Source organism: Canis lupus, chromosome 8 (genome assembly GCF_003254725.2).
Source record: "Canis lupus dingo isolate Sandy chromosome 8, ASM325472v2, whole genome shotgun sequence".
Classification (NCBI taxonomy): Eukaryota; Metazoa; Chordata; class Mammalia; order Carnivora; family Canidae; genus Canis; species Canis lupus.
Genome location: NC_064250.1, coordinates 59,723,407 through 59,743,803, shown reverse-complemented (window position 1 = coordinate 59,743,803; position 20,397 = coordinate 59,723,407). Strand labels below are relative to the sequence as shown.

Sequence of the window (20,397 nt, the reverse complement as noted above, 5' to 3'; positions counted from 1 at the left end):
AAGTGGACTCGAGTGCGTAATAGCGAAGGGGAGGCATGACGGCGGTCACACAAAGGGCTAATGTGCTACGTTGTTTTTCTTGGGGTGGTTGGGGTGCGGGGGTGGCTGTCCCTTGACACCTCTCCCCCCCCGCACCCCCAAACCCCGCAGTGCATTCCACATACGCAGTTTAGGAGTTGGACTTGATTTCAGGCACATTAGGGGACGGGGGGCTGGGATTACTTACTTACTTAATTTTTGGTGGCTTCCAACCCCACTTGTGCTGTCCCGAGGCTGGGCAGGGAGTAAGGAAGTGGGGGAAAGAGAGAGCCCCAGGGGGTGAGGGTGGGGGATGGGGCGAGTGATTTAGCAGAGAGATCCTAAGGGCCTATGACTAGGGCAAGTCCTAAACTACCTATATCAGGTGCTCCGGACCCCTGATCCCCCTTCCTCACCCTGGTAGGTCCCTCCTCAGCCTCCCTAAGCCCCCAAATAACCATCCTGCTGATGCTTTTCTGGGGAAAGGTTCTCAATAGGGCCCAATATAACTTCTGAGGAAAACTTCCTATCTTGTCTCACAAGACCTGCTTGATACATGTTTGTTGATTGACTGAATGATGCACCCTAAGGCTACATTTCGTGCCATGGGAATTTGCCTTTGATAGTGAACTAATTCCCTGGTGGAGGCCTCAGGGCACCAGGGTAGTCCAATTTATTTTGCAAAACAGGAAGGGCTGGCATCCAGGCTAATATAGTATATACATCTTTATGACCCCAAAGAACCCATCTGACAGCTTCAGGGGCAGGTTAATGGGTTCAGGGACCAGATGAGCTCCCTTGGGTTTGACATTCTGTGTTGTGACCTTGGGTGTGTTCCTTTACCTGTCTGAGCCTTGATCTTTCCATCTGTAAAATGAGGCCACTTACAGCCTCTTCAGCATGACACAGGGAAGATAAATGGAGAGAAGGATGAGGCTGTGAGGGGCCATTTGATACATGTCAGTCTTGCTCTCCTATCCCCGGAGGCTTCGGGAGAGAGGCTATCTTTCTCAGGGAGCACTTCTCTCTGACTCAGATGCAGGTAAAAACATTGCATTGCAGTGACTGGGCTGGAACCCTCCTGCCTGTGAGTGGGGGCAGAGTGTTGAGGAGAGGGCAGAGTGAAGCTTTGAAGCCTATCTCAGGAGCTTTAGGAGCAGCTCCCTTTGGGTTCTGGGGCAGATTTTGCACACATATTAGTGTCTCTGGGGACATTGCTGGAGAAGCAGAAATTCCTTGTTTGTCTCATTTCCATGTGTCATCCATCCTCTCAGCCTTTTAGTAGAGGGAAACAAAGTGTGGAAATGGAGTCCCAGGGAGGGTGGCGGTCAAGTGCCTTGGGAACCTGTGTCTCCCCAAAGGGCCGAGGAGTCCAAGTAGTGCCAGGTGTGCCTGAATGGGGTCTGCAGAGAACTCAGGGTTCTAGTCCCATCAGTCTGTAGGATCAGTGACAAAGCACTTACCAACCCTTTCCACAGATGACCGTGGACCTCTGTGGGTCTTGCCCTGGGACTCAGAAACCTGGATGTGACAATGGGGGGAGGATGATGAGAAAGATGCTGCTGTAACAGGGCTCCCAGAAGACTCAAGGTGCCCTAGAGTGGCATGCATCCAGAGAACAACTGCCAGTGTAGGGCGTTAGGACCACAGAGGGCAGGCTTGGTGATGAGCCAGGTAGTCACTTCCTCCTTCCTAAGTAAGGCAATGACAAATCTAGCCGGACCTCCTGGGCGCTAGACAGAAGACTCATGAAAGCAAGGTCTATATCTGTGTGGTTCTTTGCCCTATCAGCAGCACCTGGCACAGCAATGGCACTTAGAAGGGGTTCAAGAAATCCGTCGAGTGGACAGTGACTGGACAGTAATTTAAACTACTTTCTGTCCAACACTGCCTCATGCAGCTTATGCCTTCCTTTAGCAAGTATTTCTTGAACATCTACTATGTGCAAGTCTCCGTTGCTAGGAGCCCGAGTAATTTGTAAGCATCATGCATATCAGTACTTCGAGGGGCCCATTCAAGGGCATCTCAGCACCCCCTGGCTCTTCTGGAGGTCGAGGCCTCAGTGGGGGTAGGGGAAATGCGCCAGGTTCAGCGTCTCCCCGGGAACAGGTGCGGGGTCCCTTCGCACTGGCGCCTGCTGGGTCCCCGGGCTGCCGGGCTCCCGGGGCCGCTGGGTCTTGGCAACTCCTCTTCCCTCTGGGGCCGCGGCGTCTCTCCGCAGCGGCCTCCCCCACCGCGCGGCGGGTAGCCGGGGAAGGGACCGGGCTGCGCCTGGGGAGCCAGCTTCCCGGGGCGGGGAGAGCTCAGCCGACGCCGAGCGGCCCAGAACAAAAGGCTCATGGCTGGCACCGGCCTCCTCCGGGTGCGCTGGGGACGCGGGTTCGGGGCGCGGGCTGGAGTGGGAATATGAAGTGAGGGAAGAAGGGGGTGCGCGTGTGCGCCCAGGGTGGGCGCGGCGACCGGCGGGCAGCTCCGAGGCCGGGGTCTGCGGCGGGGCCGCGGCGGCCCTTCCTCCGCCTCCCGCAGCGCCTTCCAGGCAGCCAAGCGTGTCTCCGGCTGCAACTCCACCGAGCGCGCCGCGGCCGCCTCCACGCGCGCCTCCACGCCCGCCGGCCGGCCGAGCCAGTAAGTAGCGCGGCGCCCGGCTCCCGGCTCCCGGCGCCCGGCTCCCCGCCCCGGCTTCCGGCCGCCGCGCCCCGCCCTCCGCCGCCCCCCGCCGCCGCCCCGCGGGCCAGTCCGCCGCCCCGCGCCCCGCGCCCCGCGCCCCGCGCGCCTCCGGGCCCCGCGCCCCCGCGCCCCGCGCGCTCTCCCGCCGTGGCCCCGCGTCTGCGGCGCGCCGCGGGGAGGGTCGCCCCGGCCGCGCGCTCCCCGGGTGCCGCGCCACCCCGACGTCCAATGGCTTTCGGGGGGTGGGGAGTGGGGGGCGTCGCCCGGGGCCGAGGAGCCGCGGCCGGGGTGGGGCGTGTGCGCTGTGCGCGGCCGAGCGCGGCTGACGTGCCCGCCGGAGCGCGCGCCCGGGCAGTGTGTGTGCGGGAGTGTGTGCGCACACGCCTTCGGGGGCTGGGGTGACACCGCAGTGGGTTCTCCCTCGCGCCGGCCCTCCGGCTGCTCGGCCCCCCCCGCCGGCCCTCCGGCTGCTCGGCCCCCCCCGCCGCCGCCGCGTTCGGGGAGCAGCTTGGCGCTTCGATCCTCCCGAGCTTCGCTCTGCATCCGCCCCTCGCCAGTCTTACTTTTCCTTGCACCCGGGGAGGGGGCCCGCAGCTGACCACCCCCCGCCGGCGCCGACCCCTGAGCCGTTTCCAGTCCCTCCTTAGCCAGTCCTCCCCACTCATCCTCCTCTGGGGTGCCTCCGCGAGCCGGTCCAAGGCTCCCCCATCCTTGGAAATTGTTTTGTTGGACTGCTGGACCGAGGCGTGTAAAGCTCGAGGACTTTATTATTCTTTTGATTCTTTCTATTTCCTCCCCTTCTGGGCAACGGAGCAATGAAATTTCCAATCGAGACTCCAAGAAAACAGGTGAACTGGGATCCTAAAGGTTGGTATTTCCTACTTTTGGCGGCCCTCGCCCTGCCTCCATCCCCTGCGTGCGCGCGCCTCCGTGAGTGGAAGGAAGCACTCTGGCTCCCGGCAGCGTGTGTCCTGAGGCTGGAAAATGCGCCCGGGAACCGCAGCGCGGGTGGGAGGAGGGCGGAGGCAGCGTGGGTTCCTAACCCAGATAGTGCCTGTCATTACCACATAATCATTGTCCCTCCTGGATTGTTTCAAAACCTATTTAAAGATACACCAAGCCGGCTGTTTGGCTTGAAATCACACCAAGTGTCGGTATTTGCTTTTGACTTCATGCGTGCGAGTGTGTGCGTGTGTGTATGTGTGTGTGTGTGTGTGTGTGCGTGTGTGTGTCCTTTGTTTCTGGTGATCTTTGTCTCTCTGGCAGATGGGTGGGGTGCCTCCCCCTGGACCTGGAGCTGCGCCGCCTGCCCAGGGTGTCCTCAGTGGGGAAGGTTTCCTGGCAGCAAGTGGAGAGCTCGGAGCTGCAGCCACGGTCCCTGGAGGGGGCCCTTCTTGGAGGGCATGTGGGATAATGGAGCCCACGGGGCCTTGGGAGTCTTCCCTCAGTCTTATTACCAAAGCAGGCAGCTAGTTTGGCTCAGATCGGAGTAGAAGTGGGGGGGAGGGAGGGGCTTGCGAGAAGGGTGGGGTTGGCAGGGGCTGGGGAGGGGGCGCGCAGTGTGTCCGCCTGAGCCGTGCTGTGGTTCGCAAGCTCTTATCAATGTTGGACAGTGTCCCCTTGGCGCAAGAGAGAGAGCGGCTGAGGCGGATTTGTTGGAGCCGAGCTCCACCACCGTCTCCGTAATTAGCATACAGATGTTACGGTCCCTCCTGAGTGACTGGTACAGGAGCTGAACAAGTTGAAACCAAGTGTCCAGTTTTGACAAGAATGCGCTTTATCCTTGCTCTCAGCTCCTCATAAGCTGGGTCGGTCTAGGCAATACCTCTGTGTGGTATTGGGTTGAAATTTGTTTGATGTATGCTTAATGTGTGTGTGTGTGTGTGTGTGTTTTTACGAGTGCATTTATCCTTTTCTCCAGACCAGAAAAGATGAAACCCACTTATTTGTTGAGTAAATGTCTTATAAACTGGCTATTACATAGCATGAGTGAAGATGCGTGTTGTTACACTTTACTACAGCCCAAACCCAATCCAGTTTTGTCTGTTCATCTCTGGAAAGTGTGCCTTAGTATTTTATCTTATTTTACTTTATTTTATTTTTTATTTGATCCTTATAAAAACATATTTATTGAATACCTACTACTTAGCAAATGCTATCCCTGGAGACAGAGTCAGAACAGTATAGACAAAGCCTTCTTGGAGTTTTGTTTATTATTTATTTATTTATTTTTTATTTATTTATTTATTTATTTATTTATTTATTTATTTATTTATTTATTTATTTTTTCAGGCGCGGGGTCCACTTCTTGGAGTTTATAGTGAGGGAAACAGACCTAAATCAGTCAATGCACGGAAGAGTGCATAATTACATGTTTATGTACATTTCCCAAAAGAAAGCATCAGGGTTTTAAGAAAGTGATAGAAGAGATTGACAAGGATCAGTGAAGGTGGGTCGTCAGGGAAGGTAGTCAGACACTTGTATCAAGACCTGGAGGATATATAGCGATGATGCAGCTACTGAGGAGGTGAACTGATGCAGAAAAGGGAACAGCAAGTGCAAAGGCCCCGAGACAGAAGGAACATGTGTGTTTGAGGACCTGAAAGGCAGTTTCCATGGCTAGAATGGGAGTAAGGGAGCAGGTGTGGCTGGTGGATCCAGAGGGTCAGACCCCCAAAGCCTCCTGTTGTTGCAGGTAGGGCAGGGTTGTGCAGGTGGGGGTAGGAGTGTTGCCTTTAGCTTAAGCCACCGAAAGGTTTCAAGCTGAGGAGTGACCTGACCTGAACTCAGTTTCAAAACAAGTGCTGTTGTAGCTCTTGTGGATGTGAGGGACCAGACACCATGGTGACGTATGTAGACCAGGGCGGTGGCTGTGGGGATTCACATTGGGATCTTCGAGGGACTCTGGTCGGGAGGGAGGGCTGTGAGGCATGCCTTGGCTTTGAGAATACATTTCTGTATGATCATCATTGTGTATATTTATATCACAGGGATAAACACAGATGAATCCAACATTTTACAGCCTGACACAGTGGAGAAGTACACAAGTAGTGTCTCCAGTCATAACTGATGGTGCTAAAAATGAAAAGATTCCCGTGGAAGGACCAACATTTAATGAGAAATCATTGCATGCCAGGTGTTTTAGGCACATTATTTCATCCACTTATTTTCATGATGCTTATCCAGTGGTGTATGTGCTTGCCCCCCCCCCCCCACCTGATTGCCATCAGGATACCACTAAGCTACCTCCCGGTGAGATGCTCTGACTTCATGCACAACTGTTCTTGTAGGTGGGGGCCATGGTAGTCTTTCCTAGACCCGGGGGTGGAGGCAGGAGGAGAGTAGGGCGTGAGGGAGGAGTATCTCACACCTGTATAGAACTCTGTAAAGTGCTTTACACACATTAAAAAGCAAACGACTTATTGTTTTTTTCCTTTTTTTTTTCAAACGGCTTATTGTTAGCTAATTCATTGCACTTTGACTAGAAGAATACATTATTTAATATTCTTTATTTAATCTTAGGAGGAAGATGCTGTCCTGATTTTACAGGTGAGGGAACTAAAGAACAAAGAGGTTGAGTAACTTGTGCAAGGTGACGCAGCTAGCAGATGGAGGGGAGGAGTGTTGGACTAGAACAGGGGTGCTTATATATTCTTTGAGTCTATCTCTTAAGTCTGTCTCTTAAGTTATTGAGATCTCTGACTCTTGTCTGGTGAGGCTCCTAGAGCTCAGGGACTGGGGAAGCTTGTTGCAAAGAGAGAGAAAAGAATAAAGAGGGGTTGGGGGGGGAGGATGGGAGGGTGGGAATGGAGGAAGGGAAATTGAAAGAGGAGAAGGAGAGGAAGGATGCCTTTCCCACCCATTCCTTTCTCCATTAGCCCATCTGGCCAAATAGCATCTCCGCCCGTCCCTCGGGTGGCCCAGTCACTGGCCACTGGACAGACTTTAGGTCTGTTCTTTGGAGCTTTGGGTTTATACAGATCGAGTATGGTTAGCAGGGCAGAGAGGAAAGGGAGCCTAGCATGATAGTAGGAAAGGGGACTGACGGTTCTAGGGACTGGAGTAGTAACAGATTTGAACCTTCAGGTGGAGGTGCTCACACATTGTAGAAGGAAGTTGCAATTAGGATGTTTTGCTTACATCCCCATTACCTGACAATTTAGTGGCACAGAATGAAGGTGGATTGAGAGCAGATTGGTTTTGATTGCACTTGCGTGAATTAAGCGAAGCACTGTCAAGGGGTTTAGGTGCAAAAATAAGACCTAACTGTAAAATGATTATTCTCTGCTGAGCTGTGGCCTTTTTCCATATTTGTAATGCTGAGCCGGCAACAAGTAGAGTTACTGCTTCTGTAGGACCTACAGAGAAGGAGACTGGCTATGTCTTGGCTTTCATAGATGAACTTACGTGCCTTTTGAATCACTGGGATCACTTGTCCATGATTTTTTTTTTTTTCTGAAAATTGGGATTGGCTTGCTGTTTTTAGATATCTTAAGGGCTTTTAAAGATTTTATATGTTCTTTAATTATTTTTTGAGAAAAAGAGAGAGTGAAGGAGGAGGAGGAGGAGAGGGAGAGGGACAAGCAGACTCCGTACTGAGCATGGAGCCCAACATGGGGCTTGGTCCCCTGATGCCAAGATCAGTACCCAGGCCAAAATCAAGAGTCAGACGCTCAACCAAATGAGCCACCCAGGTGCCCCTCCTGAGAGCTTTTAAAAATCATTAAGATCAGCAAGCAATATTCCCACACATCAAGGCAAGCAGATAAACGTGGTATCGAAAACTCTGGATTTGGAGGCGAAAGAATTAGTTTCTAGAGTGAGCCATAGCAATAATTAGCTGTGTGACTTGGGGCTGCCCATTTAACGTTTCACCTTCCTCCCAGTGACATGGCCTCTTTGACCCTATCTCTCCAACCCTCTTTCTTGGTTTGACCTTCGGGCCACTTGTCTTCCTTTTGTTCTTTCAATAGATCAAACTTGCTCCTGTCTCAGGGACTTGCACTTGTGCTTTCCACTGCTTGTGATGCGTGTCATGTGACTGGCTCCTTTCTGCCTTTGGATCTCAGCTCACATGTCACCTTTTTAGCAAGGGCTTCCTCGTCCTATCTGAAGACCTCTCCTCTTGTTACCCAGCCCTGTCACTTTCTATCATGTCACCTGCTCAGTTGTCTTCCTGCCACTTGTCGTCATCTGAAAACATCTTATTCGTGTGTCTCATGTGATGCCAGCCTCCCTCACTGGCGTGTGAACTTCATGAACAGGAGCCTTTCCTGTCTCATTGACTCTTACATACCCAGTGCTCCAGGGAGCGCCTGGCACACGGTAGGCATTCGGTAACTTTTGCTGAATGGATGGATGGGTGAGGGGTTGGAATGGTGAGGATCTCTAAGTCTTCATGTGTGAAGGAAATTCCAGCACTCCTCCACACTACAAATGGCGAAGTATAACAAAGGAGAAAGGAAGGGTATCTCTAAATAATGGGGTATTGGAAAGGACTTGGATATTCCCACTTCTTGCAAGCTCCCATCTCTCTCAAGTCTCCAACAGGCTTTTGTTTCTATTCTCCCTTTCACCAGGAGTAAAAAAGGCTGAGAGGGGTGGGTGAGGTGGGTCCTGGGGCAGGGAGGTGCTTTAGCCTGACAAAGATATGGTAGGTGTCCAGTTAGTAGTTTGGCACATATTGGCCATTGACACATAGCTCTTTGTAGGTATTTAAATTCACTTAAGAAAGAGGCAAAGCTTCAGAGTTGGAGCTGTTTTTTTTTTAAAAGATTTTATTAAAAAAAAGATTTTGTTTATTCATGAGAGACACACAGAGAGAGGCAGAGACACAGGCAGAGTGAGAAGGAGGCTCTCTGTAGGGAGCCTGATGTGGGACTTGATCGTACAACCCTGGGATCACACCCTAAGCTGAAGGCAGATGCTCAACTGCTGAGCCACCCAGGCACTCCTGGATTTTTTTTTTAAGCTGCATTTTCAGTGCATAATTTAATGCAAAATTCCAGAGAGACCTACATTGTACATGTATAGCATCTTCCAGTTTACAGAACGCTTTTTACAAATTATCTCATTTGATCTTTAAACAGCCCTATTTTTGTTGGTATTGGAACGTTCGGTTTACTGATGGGAATAGAGAGAGGAAGTGAGTGATTCGGAGGCTCAAGGGCTGCAGACAACGGCGGGGTGGGGAGGGGGGGGCAATTCAGTCCTTTTGATGCTTCTGTCCAGGATAATTTCCCTCTCGCTTTTCACCCTTCCAGGGGCTTTGTTTATCCTGCACGCTCTCCTTGCCTCTTATCCAAAAGTGGATTCAGAAGTTTCTCTGAGAGATGTAGAGGAAAAAGGCTCTCAGTCGATCGGTGGGACCTTCACGGATGGCTGTTTTTAGCAGGTCATCCACTGACTGACACTCTAACTCAGGAGTTCAGTAGAAGACCCTTGGATTTCACTTTCGCTCTCCTGGCTAAAGAGAGATGTCTGTGTGTTGTGAATGTGAGCCGTGCTCAATGTGCAAGGTCGTTTGAGCGCTGTCTTTATTAATGTGTTTCCAAACACACATTTGTACAGCTTAGATTTTCTGGAAAGAAGATCATCTATTTTTGATTTAATATCCAACTTTCAGGAGATCAGCATTCCAAATGGGATTAATCATGTGCCAAAATCACCACAATTATCCTAGAAAGTAAAAAGGAAAGATCGTTCCAAAGATCGTCTGGGCCAAGATTTGGTTCAGGGTTCTTTTCCAGCAGTGTCTGAGGGAAGTTCACCAGCCTCTTGCCAATCCCAGCGATTGCTGGGTAGAATTAAGATGGGGGCAGGTTGAGGGGACGCCTGGGTGGCCCAGTGACTGAGCCTCTGCTTTTGGCTCGGGGCATGGTCCCGGGGTCCTGGGATCTAGTCCTGCTTTGGGCTCCCCGCAGGGAGTCTGCTTCTCCCTCTGCCTATGTCTCTGCCTCTCTCTCTGTGTCTCTCATGAATAAATAAATAAAATCTTATAAAAAAAAAAAGATGCGGCAGGTTGATTTTGCTATTTTGCCCCATTTCCAAAACATCTGTGCTTTGACTCTGTATTAGTTGACTCAAGCTGTCATAACAAAATACCATAGACTGGGAGGCTTATACAAGGGAAATTTATTTTCTCAAGGATGTAGAGACTAGAAGTCCAAGATCAAGGTGAAGGTGGGGTCAGTGTCTGATGAGAGCTCTTTCCTTGGGTTCCAGATGGCCACCTTCTCGCTGCACCCTCACAGTGGGAAGAGAGAACACTCTGGTGGCTTCCCCTTCTTATGAGGGCACCAGTGCTATTGAATTAGAGTCCCACCCTCATAACCTCATTTAACCTTAATTACCCCCTTAGGGTTCTATCTTCAATACAGCCATGCTGGTAGGGAAGGTTTCAACATATGAATTTTGCAGGGGACACAATTCAGTCCCTAACAGGCTCTATATTAGCATCATAAATCAAGGCACATTCAAAAAATACAGTGTGCACTTTGCAGGAAATTGGGACACTTCTGCCAACAACAGAGATGCCGTATGAAGGGTTATGTACTATAGACACAGAGCTGGGAACCCACTGTTGGCAAGAAAAAGGTTATGGAGACAGTGGAGGCTTTTTTCACTTTTAGTCCATAGAGAACTAGAAGAGTTTAATGAAACAGAATAAAGCCATTTACTGATAGCCAATTAGGAGCTTTCCATTTGGATAGCTTCCTTGACCGCAGCCAGGAGGTGAATTAAAGGAAGAATCTTCTGCTCTACTCTGATTCTGTTCTAAAGGGCACTTCCAAGATAATGCAGACAAATGGCTTTGGTTATGGAATCTACCTAAATGTGGCACCAGCACCACGTCAGGCAGGCGTTTTCATGGTGGTCAGCAGGGCCATCCACTTTTTAACAAAAATTTTTTAAAAATATTTTATTTATTTGACAGAGAAAGAGGAAGAGAGATCACAAGCAGGGGGAGAGGCAGGCAGAGGGAGACGGAGAAGCAGGCTCCTCACTGAGCAGAGAGCCTGGTGTGAGGCTCAATCCCAGGACTCTAGGACCAAGACTCGAGCCGAAGGCAGACACGTAACTGACTGAGCCACCCAGGCACGCTGCGGGGCCATACACTTTTGGGTTCTGGTCCTGGGGAAATTCTTGGTGGGGACTTTACTGTTTATCTAGGTCAGGCTCATGCGTGTTACCCAGAATGGAGAAACAAAAACCTCCTACTTAATTTTGAGAGCATTTATTTGTGGTTTGCAGACAGTTTGAGATTTTTCCCCCCTCCCTTCCTAAGTGTTTGGGACTGAGTGCTATGAATTGAAAAATGAGACCTGACGTTTGAATCCTCTGTTTAGGATTGGGGTGGTGGCAGTGACGAGTGCCAGAACCCTTGGCAAGGGGGAGCTAGTGGTCATGAGGGGAATTATGTTCTCTTTCTCCTCCATTCTCAGAGCCAGGGAGGTGGGAGAGATGGGCATAAGAAGTGGAGTGGAGGGGTAGGTAGGTAGGCAGGATTTCAGGGGATTCCATTTCCTATACTACCACTAATTTTGGTCCCATGACTTCCCCCTGCCATGGAGGGGACTTTGAAACAGAGTATAATGGTGTCGAAACTTAGGCTTTGGAGAGTTCACTGCTGCAGTACATAAATCACATCATCATAGGGAACTTTACCTCTCTCATTCCTCTCTCTCTTCCTTGTTCCTTCCTTCCTTCATCTTCCTCCCCCGCCCCCGCCTTCCTACAGACTTCTCATTTCAATCACTATCTCTTGTGCAAAGGATCCTAATTTTTTGTTGTTGTTGTTCAGCTACCCAATGTAGGGGTGGTGGTAGTTTCAGTTTAAGAAGAGATGCTCAAAGAGAGTGCAGATTTACTCAAGTGTTAGGAATCTGGAAGTCATGGTGACCTTTGCAGAATGGGATATCCCCCCCACCCCCCTTTAAAAAAATTTCTTTGTATATTTTAGAGAGAGGGAGAGAGACAGCAAACAGAGGGAGGGGCAGAGGAAGAGGGGGAGAGAGAATCTTAAGCAGGTTCCACACCCAGCATGGAGCCCAATGCATGATCTTCGGACCTTGAGATCATGACCTGAGCTGAAATCAAGAGTCAGCTGCTCAACTGACTGAGTCACCTAGGTGCACCTCTGTTTGTGTTTCTAAAACAATTTAATACCAGGAAATGGGTTTCTTTTTTCTTTTTCTTTTTTAAAGATTTTATTTATTTAAGAGAGGCACACAGAGAGAGAGAGAGAGGCAGAGATACAGGCAGAGGGAGAAGGCTCCATGTGGGGAGCCTGACGTGGGACTCCATCCTGGGTCTCCAGGATCACGCCCTGGGCTGAAGGTGGCGCTAAACCGCTGAGCCACCTGGGCTGCCCAGAAATGAGTTTCTTATGTGTAAGGATACATGTAGGTCCCCAAATATAAAATATTTTAGCGGGATAAAGACAAATAGCATAACTTATCAAATTTAATGTAGTATGAACTTGACAGTCTGAATAGAGATGTTTGGTATCAGGTGTGATATTTGACAATTTAACATTTACTCACTTTTATCATATGAGATAAGAAACCAGTATCCAAATGTTTAAGAAAAGCTGATGGGAGAAAAAGCTTAGAGATGAAAGGATTCTATCCATTGACTTATATTTTCTGTCTGCAAATTTGAGGTAATCTAATGTTATTCATTTTAACCATGAACCAACCTGAGTCAGCAACCAGATTCTACTGGTTGTGAATGCCACTTTAGGCCAAAGGCATTCATTTTTCATGTTGGAATGTGAGGCCATATGGGAAGTAGTTATGGTAGATCCGGTTCCCCATATACAACCTTAAAACTTGGTAGAAGTAAATGTATATTATATTCATTTAACTTATCTTCTGGTTAGATGCTCTTGTCTCTAACAGCGATCTTAAGGTGGAAGGATCTGGATTCTAGGGCTGGCTCTACTACTCTTATGGGAAAGGAGAGAGTTGAGATGGTGATGGCTCAGTTACCTTCATGCCTTGATATTCTTAGATATCCTGGGTTCTAATTTGAATTGTATCACTTACTAGTGGTTGATTTTGGCAAGTAGCTTCATTTCTCCATGACTTAGTCTCATCTGTAAAGTGGAGATGATGATACCCCATACATCCTTTTTAAATTTTTTTTAAATTTTTATTTATTTATTCATAGAGACACACACACACACACACAGAGGCAGAGACACAGGCAGAGGGAGAAGCAGGCTCCATATAGGGAGCCCGACATGGGACTCGATCCCGGGCCTCCAGGATCACACCCCAGGCTGCAGGCGGTGCTAAACTGCTGCACCAACAGGAGCTGCCCTCCTTTTTTTTTTTTTTTTTTTTTAAAGATATTTATGTATTTATCTGAGAGAGTGAGAGTACGAGCAGGATGAGAGGGGGAGAAGGGGAGGGAGAGAGAGAAAAAATCATCAAGCAGACTCCCAGTTGAACATAGAGCCTGACCATGGGGCTCGATCCCAGGACCCTGAGATCATGACCTGAGCTGAAATCAAGAGCCGGCCACTTAATCAACTGCACCACCTAAGTGCCCCAACCTGTACTTCCTTGATTCGTTATGTGAATTAAATAAAGTAATATAGGGATGCGTGGGTGGTTCAACGGTTGAGCGCCTGCCTTTTGCCCAGGGTGTGATCCTGGAGTCCTGGGATGAAGTCCCACATCAGGCTCCCTGCACGGAGCCTGCTTCCCCCTCTGCCTATATCTCTGCCTCTGTCTCTCTCTGACTCTCATAAATAAAATCTTAAAAAAAATAAAGTAATATATGCCAACTTTCAAAACATCTTGGAGCACTGCAAAGGCTCCATGAGTGTTACCTGCATTATGTTCTTTTTTTTTTTCTTGTTTTTTTTGCATTATGTTCTTATCACGGTTTAAGGGGTCCTTGATCTGTGAAGTTAGGAAAGACTCCAGCTCCAGCCACTTGAGAAGCATGTTTCATTTTCCAGATTGTCTGGGAGGGCAGCCTATTGCACAGTCCCCCTTCCTGGGACTCTCTTCGATTGTCAGTATTCTTACCCCAGGTTTAAGAAACCTAAGTTTGGGTCAAACCAGAGAAAAGAGTAGAGAAAAAATATATAGTTTGGAGTCATAATACTTGAGTCTGAGTTCTTGTTCTACCAATGTTATTAGTAGACAATAAATTGGGCAAGTCATTTAACCTCTTTGAGCCTAAGTTTTCTCCTGGGTAAAATAAAGATTGCAGTCAGCACCTGTTTCACAGTTGCTGAGATGATTAAATGAGTTAATAAATGTGAACGAGTTTTATAAACTGTTAAGTTCTAGACCAGCATTTCCCAAAGTGTGTTCCATAAGATACAGATTAATCTCACTAGATGCTCTGAGAAAAAATGGTTTCATGGTTGGTTTACAGAATGATGTGTGCTCTCTCATTCTTTCCTGGAGAGTGGATATTGTTGTGTAACAAAAACTTTAACATTTGGTGGCTTAAACCAATGACAAATATTATCTCATAGTTTCTGTGGATCAGGAATTTGGGAACAGCTTAGCTGGGTGGTCTGGCTCAGGAGTCATTCAGTGGTTGTGGTCGGATGTCAGCTGGGGCTGCTGTCATCCGATGGCTTGATTGGGGTTGGAGGATCAACTTCTGAGATGATGTGCTTATGTGACTTGCAGATCGCTGTCAGTTGTTGAGGGAGAGGCCACACTTCCTGCCAATATGACCCTCTATACAGGCTGTTTGAACGTCCTCCCAACATGGTGGCTGGCTTCCTCCAGACCAAGCCATTTGAGAGAGAACAAGGTAGAACTGGTGATGCCTCTTACGACCCAATCTCAGAAATTACATACTGTTACTACAACCACAGTCTTTTCATTAGATGTGAGTGACTAAATTCAGTTTATACTTGGGGTGATTAAGCTCACTTTGGAAGGGAGGAGCGCTACAGAATTTGAGGACATATTTTAAAATTACCATAAGCATTTCCCCTTCTTATTCATTGGATATATACTGAGTTCCAGGTATTCTGCTAAGTGCTTTATAGCCATTATCTCATAAAATCCTCTTTATGGTCCAAAAAAAAAACAGATGAAATTATTATCCATTTTCTGAATGAGGGGACTTAGTCCTACAGAGCTTGAGTGCACAGAGTTACATTATAGTTCTCTGGCTTGAACTAGGTCTTTCTCTTAATGCCGGAGCTCTCATGTCTACCTGTACAACTCCTCTGATAATCCTGTAGTACAGAAACCTGGTTGGTCTTGTTTAACTCTGCATTTCCCACTTACCACAGAACAGTGATCCACTGAACTCCATTTAGTCCTGTTACTCCCCACTACTCAAAATGGTGTTTTAGAAAGACAGTATGATGATGATTTATATAAAATATGAATAGATGGTCTTGTAATAGATCCCAGTATATCTACGAGTCCAAGGAGATTATTCAAATACAAAAAGCATGTATCGAGCCTGTCTTGTGTGGGCATCATGCTACATGTGCATCTGTAGAACATTCACCAGGAAATGACCCGCATGATAAACTCTATTTCTTCCGAAACCAGAGGCTGTGTGACAACTCATGGGCCCGCTTCTTTTCCAGATTCCACTTCTATGACAATCCCCTTCCTTTACAGATTCAGTGCCTGAAAACCCAGCCTCCTTGGATAAAGCCAAAAGAACAGGACATCCATCCTTCAGGCTGAGCAGCAGAAATATCAGGGAATGGATGTTGGGTGTGTTTCTGGAGCAGACCTTGTGTCGGAGTGGTGTGACTGAAACAGAAGTCAGAATGTAGCTAGCATGGCAGGGAGAGCGTGCTGGGGGGCAGTGGGCCCAGCCAGCACATGGAAAAAGCCACCAGTAGAGGGTTATTAGCACTCCCTGTCGTATTTTGAGTGAACTTTTTTTGACTACCTCATTGCTTTTCCTGCACATTCTTAAAGAGAGAACTTTCATTTCCAGGAAGCAGGATGTATTTGATGCCTTAGAGGTTCTCACATTTCCAAACACTGCATGCCTGGCTCCTTCCTGAGGCAGTTTTACATTCTGAGGAAAGTTTTAGAGCTTCTGTGCCCTGGGCAGAGGAGAGTGAATACAGTTTCTTTTGAGTGCCACCATGGGCTTTGTTGAATGTGTCACTTCCCGCACAAAATGAAAAAGAGGCCCTAGGACAGAGAGTGGCCCCCTCCCCCTCATCACATTCTGGAGCCGACTCTCAGGCGTCTGTAACCATAGTAACCACAGGCTGAGAATTTCTCAGGGTACCGATATGCCATTGTACTCACCTTCTGGTCCTGTGATTTTCCCCTCTATTCCTTCATCTAGGAATGACCCTCACCTCCCGCCTCCACTTACCCCTGCCAAGAGAAAGACTTTTAGAGTGATTTTATCTTCTGATTCTTGTATTTTCTGAAGCCCCATTTTCACTTCCTGGACCTACAGCTGATTCATTATGATCCAGACTGAGCCACATGCACATCATTTCCTCAGCATTTCCACTTTTACTGTGAAAGACTGATCATAAGTCATCTAGTACACATACTGTGATTATACATAGATGTGATTGTAACTGTGTGTAAGGATGGTGGCTCCTGGCACTCTTGTTTCAGATAACGCTCCTGCAGTTAGGGTGGTTTAGAACTTGGGAGTGTTTGGGTTTGTTATAAAAGGAGAGAGAAAGCCAGTGAGGCACAGTAAGGAGAGTACTGGTCTCAGGAGACCCGCAGTTTGGTGCTGGCTGGATAGGGAGGTAGGTATGGAGGCATGAGAGGGTGTGGGTGCTGGCCATGTTGTGCAGGGTATAGTGGGTTATATGAAAGACTTTGTGCTTTCTTAGAATGAGGAGAAGGCGCTGAATGGCTTAAAGTGGGAGGATGACACAATCAGGTTTGCATTTTAAAGATAATTTCAGTCACTCATACATTGAATGATTGATTCAGCAAGTCTTTATGGCGGATGCTTACTATGTCCCAGGCATGGTCTGGGGGACTCACCTGGGGGACTTTGCATCTCCTTTTAAGAATCATACGGATTTTTTTAAAGAAAGATTTTATTTATTTATTCATGAGACACACACACACAGAGGCAGAGACACAGGCAGAGGGAGAAGCAGGCTTTCTGTGGGGAGCCCGATGTGGAACTTGATTCCAGGGCCTCGGGATCACACCCTGAGCCGAAGGCAGACGCTCAACCACTGAGCCACCCAGGGGCTCCAGAATTGTAGGGATTTTTAAAAAAAACATCTAGGCAGGAAAAAAAGCTTCCCTTGGTATCTTTGTTTTATGATAACCAATTCTAAACTTCTGGCTGCAAGTGGGAGGTGTATCGTAAAACGACGGCCACTGCATTTTCAATTTCTGTTAATTAAAATAATCTTTTCCCTGGCTTTGTGACATGGCCCTTGAATCTGTCATAATTTACATATCTGAAGTCAAAGAATCAATAAACCAAAAACTATGGAATGCCTGTATTTTGTGTTTCAGACGCCTTTCAGAAGCATTTGTCTATGAATCCAGCATAATGGGCCTGAGAAAAATTGCCAGCATCCCCTCTATCCCCACTGTCACTGTGTCTGGAGTGTTGAGATGCATTGTGACATTGGGGTATTTCTCCTTTGACTATAATGGGAACCCCTGTGTCTCTGTGGCTTCAGCTCAGAAGGCTTCCCAAAAGCCTGAATTAATGAGACGCTATGATTTGCAGGTCCCTTTCTCTGGCAGGGTGAGAACACAGCTTCTATAGGAGCATGAATGCCTGCTGTCAGGCAATAATGTCTGCATTCAGACTCAGTTCTAAAGACAGGCGGAGCCGACAGCCATGGGGGGTGGGGGGGTGGGATTTGAGAAGCCCCCTAAGTCCTTGTGTACTGCTGACCTATATCAATCCTTCCCGTGATCATCAGATCGCCTGAAATCTATCAGTTAACTCTCCATCAGCAGCCTTTCGCTCATCTGCATGCTTATCCATAAACATTTATTGAGTGAGCGCCCAGAGAAACAGGGCCAGGAACCAGACACAGAAAGGGGAAAAAGACCTGAGGCTTTATATCCAGAAAAGTCAGAGTCCAGCTGCTGAGCCAGGTGCATAATCAAGTATCGTGATATGTCACGATAAATGCACTGATAGAAATGTGGATTTAAATATCATCTCCAGGGGCACTTGGGGGGCTCAGTGGTTGAGTGTCTGCCTTCAGCTCAGGATGTGATCCTGAGGTCCCGGGATCGAGTCCTGCATCGGGCTCCCCACAGGGAGCCTGCTTCTCCCTCTGCCTGTGTCTCTGCCTCTCTCTCTGTGTCTCTCATGATGAATAAGTAAATAAAATCTATAAAAACAAAATAAAAAATCATTTCCAGAACACATCTTGTTAAAATGCAAATGTATTTCTTTGGGTAACATACGAACTCTCAATTACACATCAGGGCGGCCCAGTTAATCAAGTTTCTAAGTTTCCTCCTTTCCCAAGAAGGAATGGGACACAGGACCCAAACCCATTGATGGAGGTTGGTTTAAATTGGGGAAGGGAAAAATCAGGAGCAGGGAGGTCAGGCCTTGGGAAGGAACCACTGGGAAGTGCCTGGAGGACCCTGGAACCAAAGGCTGTGTGATGGAGGCGGGTGGGGGGGAGGCTGGGGGAGAGTAATGAAGGTGCAGAGAGGATAGGATAGGATGAGGACACTGAAGGCAAACTTTCCCTTGTGTTAATGTTAACCACTTCACGTGAAACTCACTTCAGAGATTGGAAGGGACTTTGGTGACACATAAAGGAAAACACTGGGGTCTTTGAGAGGCCAAGTGACTTGCCTTTGACCAGACAGCAAAGAAGGACAAAGCACATCTTCGCATCCTTTTTTTTTTTTTTTTTTTAAGATTTTATTTTTTTGTTCATGAGAGACACAGAGAGAGGCAGAGACACAGTCAGAGGGAGAAGCGGGCTCCGATGCAGCACTCGATCCCAGGACCCTGGGATCACACCCTGAGCCGAAGGGAGATGCTCAACCACTGAGCCCCGCAGGTGCCCCTACATCTTTGCATCCTTATCTGCTAACCTCCATTGTTCAACATTGCTTCTTAAGGGAATGCCAAGAGGTGCTGGGACCTGTTTTGAAACCCTTTCCCTTCCTTTGGGGAAGAATTAATGCAGAGCTAGAGCTCTGTAGAGCTTATGGCATATTAGTTCTGAGATTCCAAACTAAATATTGTAATAGTATGGGTGTGAGTGTATATTCAGCCCCCTGGGGAAGACATCCAATCATTTATTCAGTGAATATTTACTGCATGACTTCTTTGTACTCACTGCTATTCCAGGCCTGGGGGTGCAGGGGCCAGTGACACAAAATCCCTGCCCTCCCGAAACATAGCACCGGGCCCGACCTCTCAGCCTGTCTTGTAGACACTCAGGTCAACTTCCCCTGCATTGTAGAAATCTTTTTTCAGATACACATTTGACACATAAAGGCGTTTAAGCAATCTTAGGATAGGATGGAAATGAGGCCATTCTGGTGTTACACTGCTTTGCAAAAATTATTTAGTTTGATAATTTCGTAGGGAATGAATATTGATCCTGCTGAAGGAAGCAACGTCCTGTTAGAGAACTCAGTGATTTCGTTGAAGGTCTCAGATCTGCCTAATGTGTGCTGAACTTTTTTTTTTTTTTAAGATTTATTTATTTTATTTTAGAAAAACAAAGAGAGGGAGAGGGGAGAGGGGCAGAGAGAGAAAGAGAGAGAGAGAGAGGGAGAGGGAGAATCGTAAGCAGGCTCCCCCTGAGCGTGGAGCCCGACACTGGGCCGGATCCCAAGACCCCAATATTAGACTCGCACTGAAATCAAGAGCCAGACACCCAAATGACTCTTGACGAAGCCATCCAGGTGCCCCTGAATGTTCATTAAGAGTCTTTGTTCACTAGGACAGTGTGGGCTGTGCATGTATCACTAGAAAGTGAGGAGAGTGGGAGTCTCCCCACCCTTGATGGTGACGTGTGAGTTATCTCCGAGGAATCTCAAGAGGTCGAAATGTTAGCACCCTCTTGAGCACCCTCTCTTTCTCGTTCTCTCTCTCTCTGGCAGATGGGAACTTCTTGCTATACATGATTTCCAAAGTGTCTAAATTTATGGATCTTCTGAATAGGGGGAAATTGGAGCTTGTGCTGGTTCTGAGCCTGGCAGTCTCTGCTACATCTGGCATGCTGGGCCGGACTGAGGCCAACAGTCAAGGACGCTGGCCTGGGTCACGAAAGCTTAAGAGGCAGCGGCCCGTTGGCCTGGCCGGGTGTCCACTGTGAACCCTGGGGCGCTGCAGGAGTCTCACTTGGGCTTAAAGGCGGGGTTGTGGCGAGGCCACGCTTGCCGTGCCAGGATTCTCAGCTGAGTAGCTGGGGGAGACCTGTACGAGCCATTTTGCCAGCAGCTACCAGAAGTTTCTATTCTATTTTAAACCGGTGCTGGTGATCGAGGGGCCCCTGCCCCATGGTACTGAGTGCTGATGAGGGTACTGAGGGCGCTCGCTGCCACTGCTGCTGCTGGAGGTGAGGGCTGTGTGATGAGAAGCTGGGTAAGAGCCCACGTTTGGGGCAGCCCGGGTGGCTCAGCGGTTTAGCGCTGCCTTCAGCCCAGGTGTGGTCCTGGAGACCTGGGATCGAGTCCCATGTCAGGCTCCCTGCATGGAATGGAGCCTGCTTCTCCCTCTGCCTCTCTCTCTTTCTCTCTCTGTGCGTGTCTCTCATGAATAAAT

The 20,397-nt window shown here is 48.4% G+C and overlaps 1 protein-coding gene across 2 annotated transcripts in view; it reads left to right on the top strand.

Moving 5' to 3' along the window:
- Positions 1-20,397, top strand: part of KCNK10 (potassium two pore domain channel subfamily K member 10) — a 133,246-nt gene that overhangs the window by 396 nt on the left and 112,453 nt on the right. The window contains exon 1 of one of the 2 annotated variants that reach the window (XM_025442896.3): positions 3,072-3,552. The exons of the other annotated variant lie outside the window; for it this stretch is intronic. Coding sequence (XP_025298681.3) covers positions 3,501-3,552 — 52 coding nt within the window. The 5' untranslated portion in view covers positions 3,072-3,500. Of the gene's footprint in view, positions 1-3,071; positions 3,553-20,397 lie in introns of those variants that run through there. 2 annotated transcript variants of the gene reach the window in all.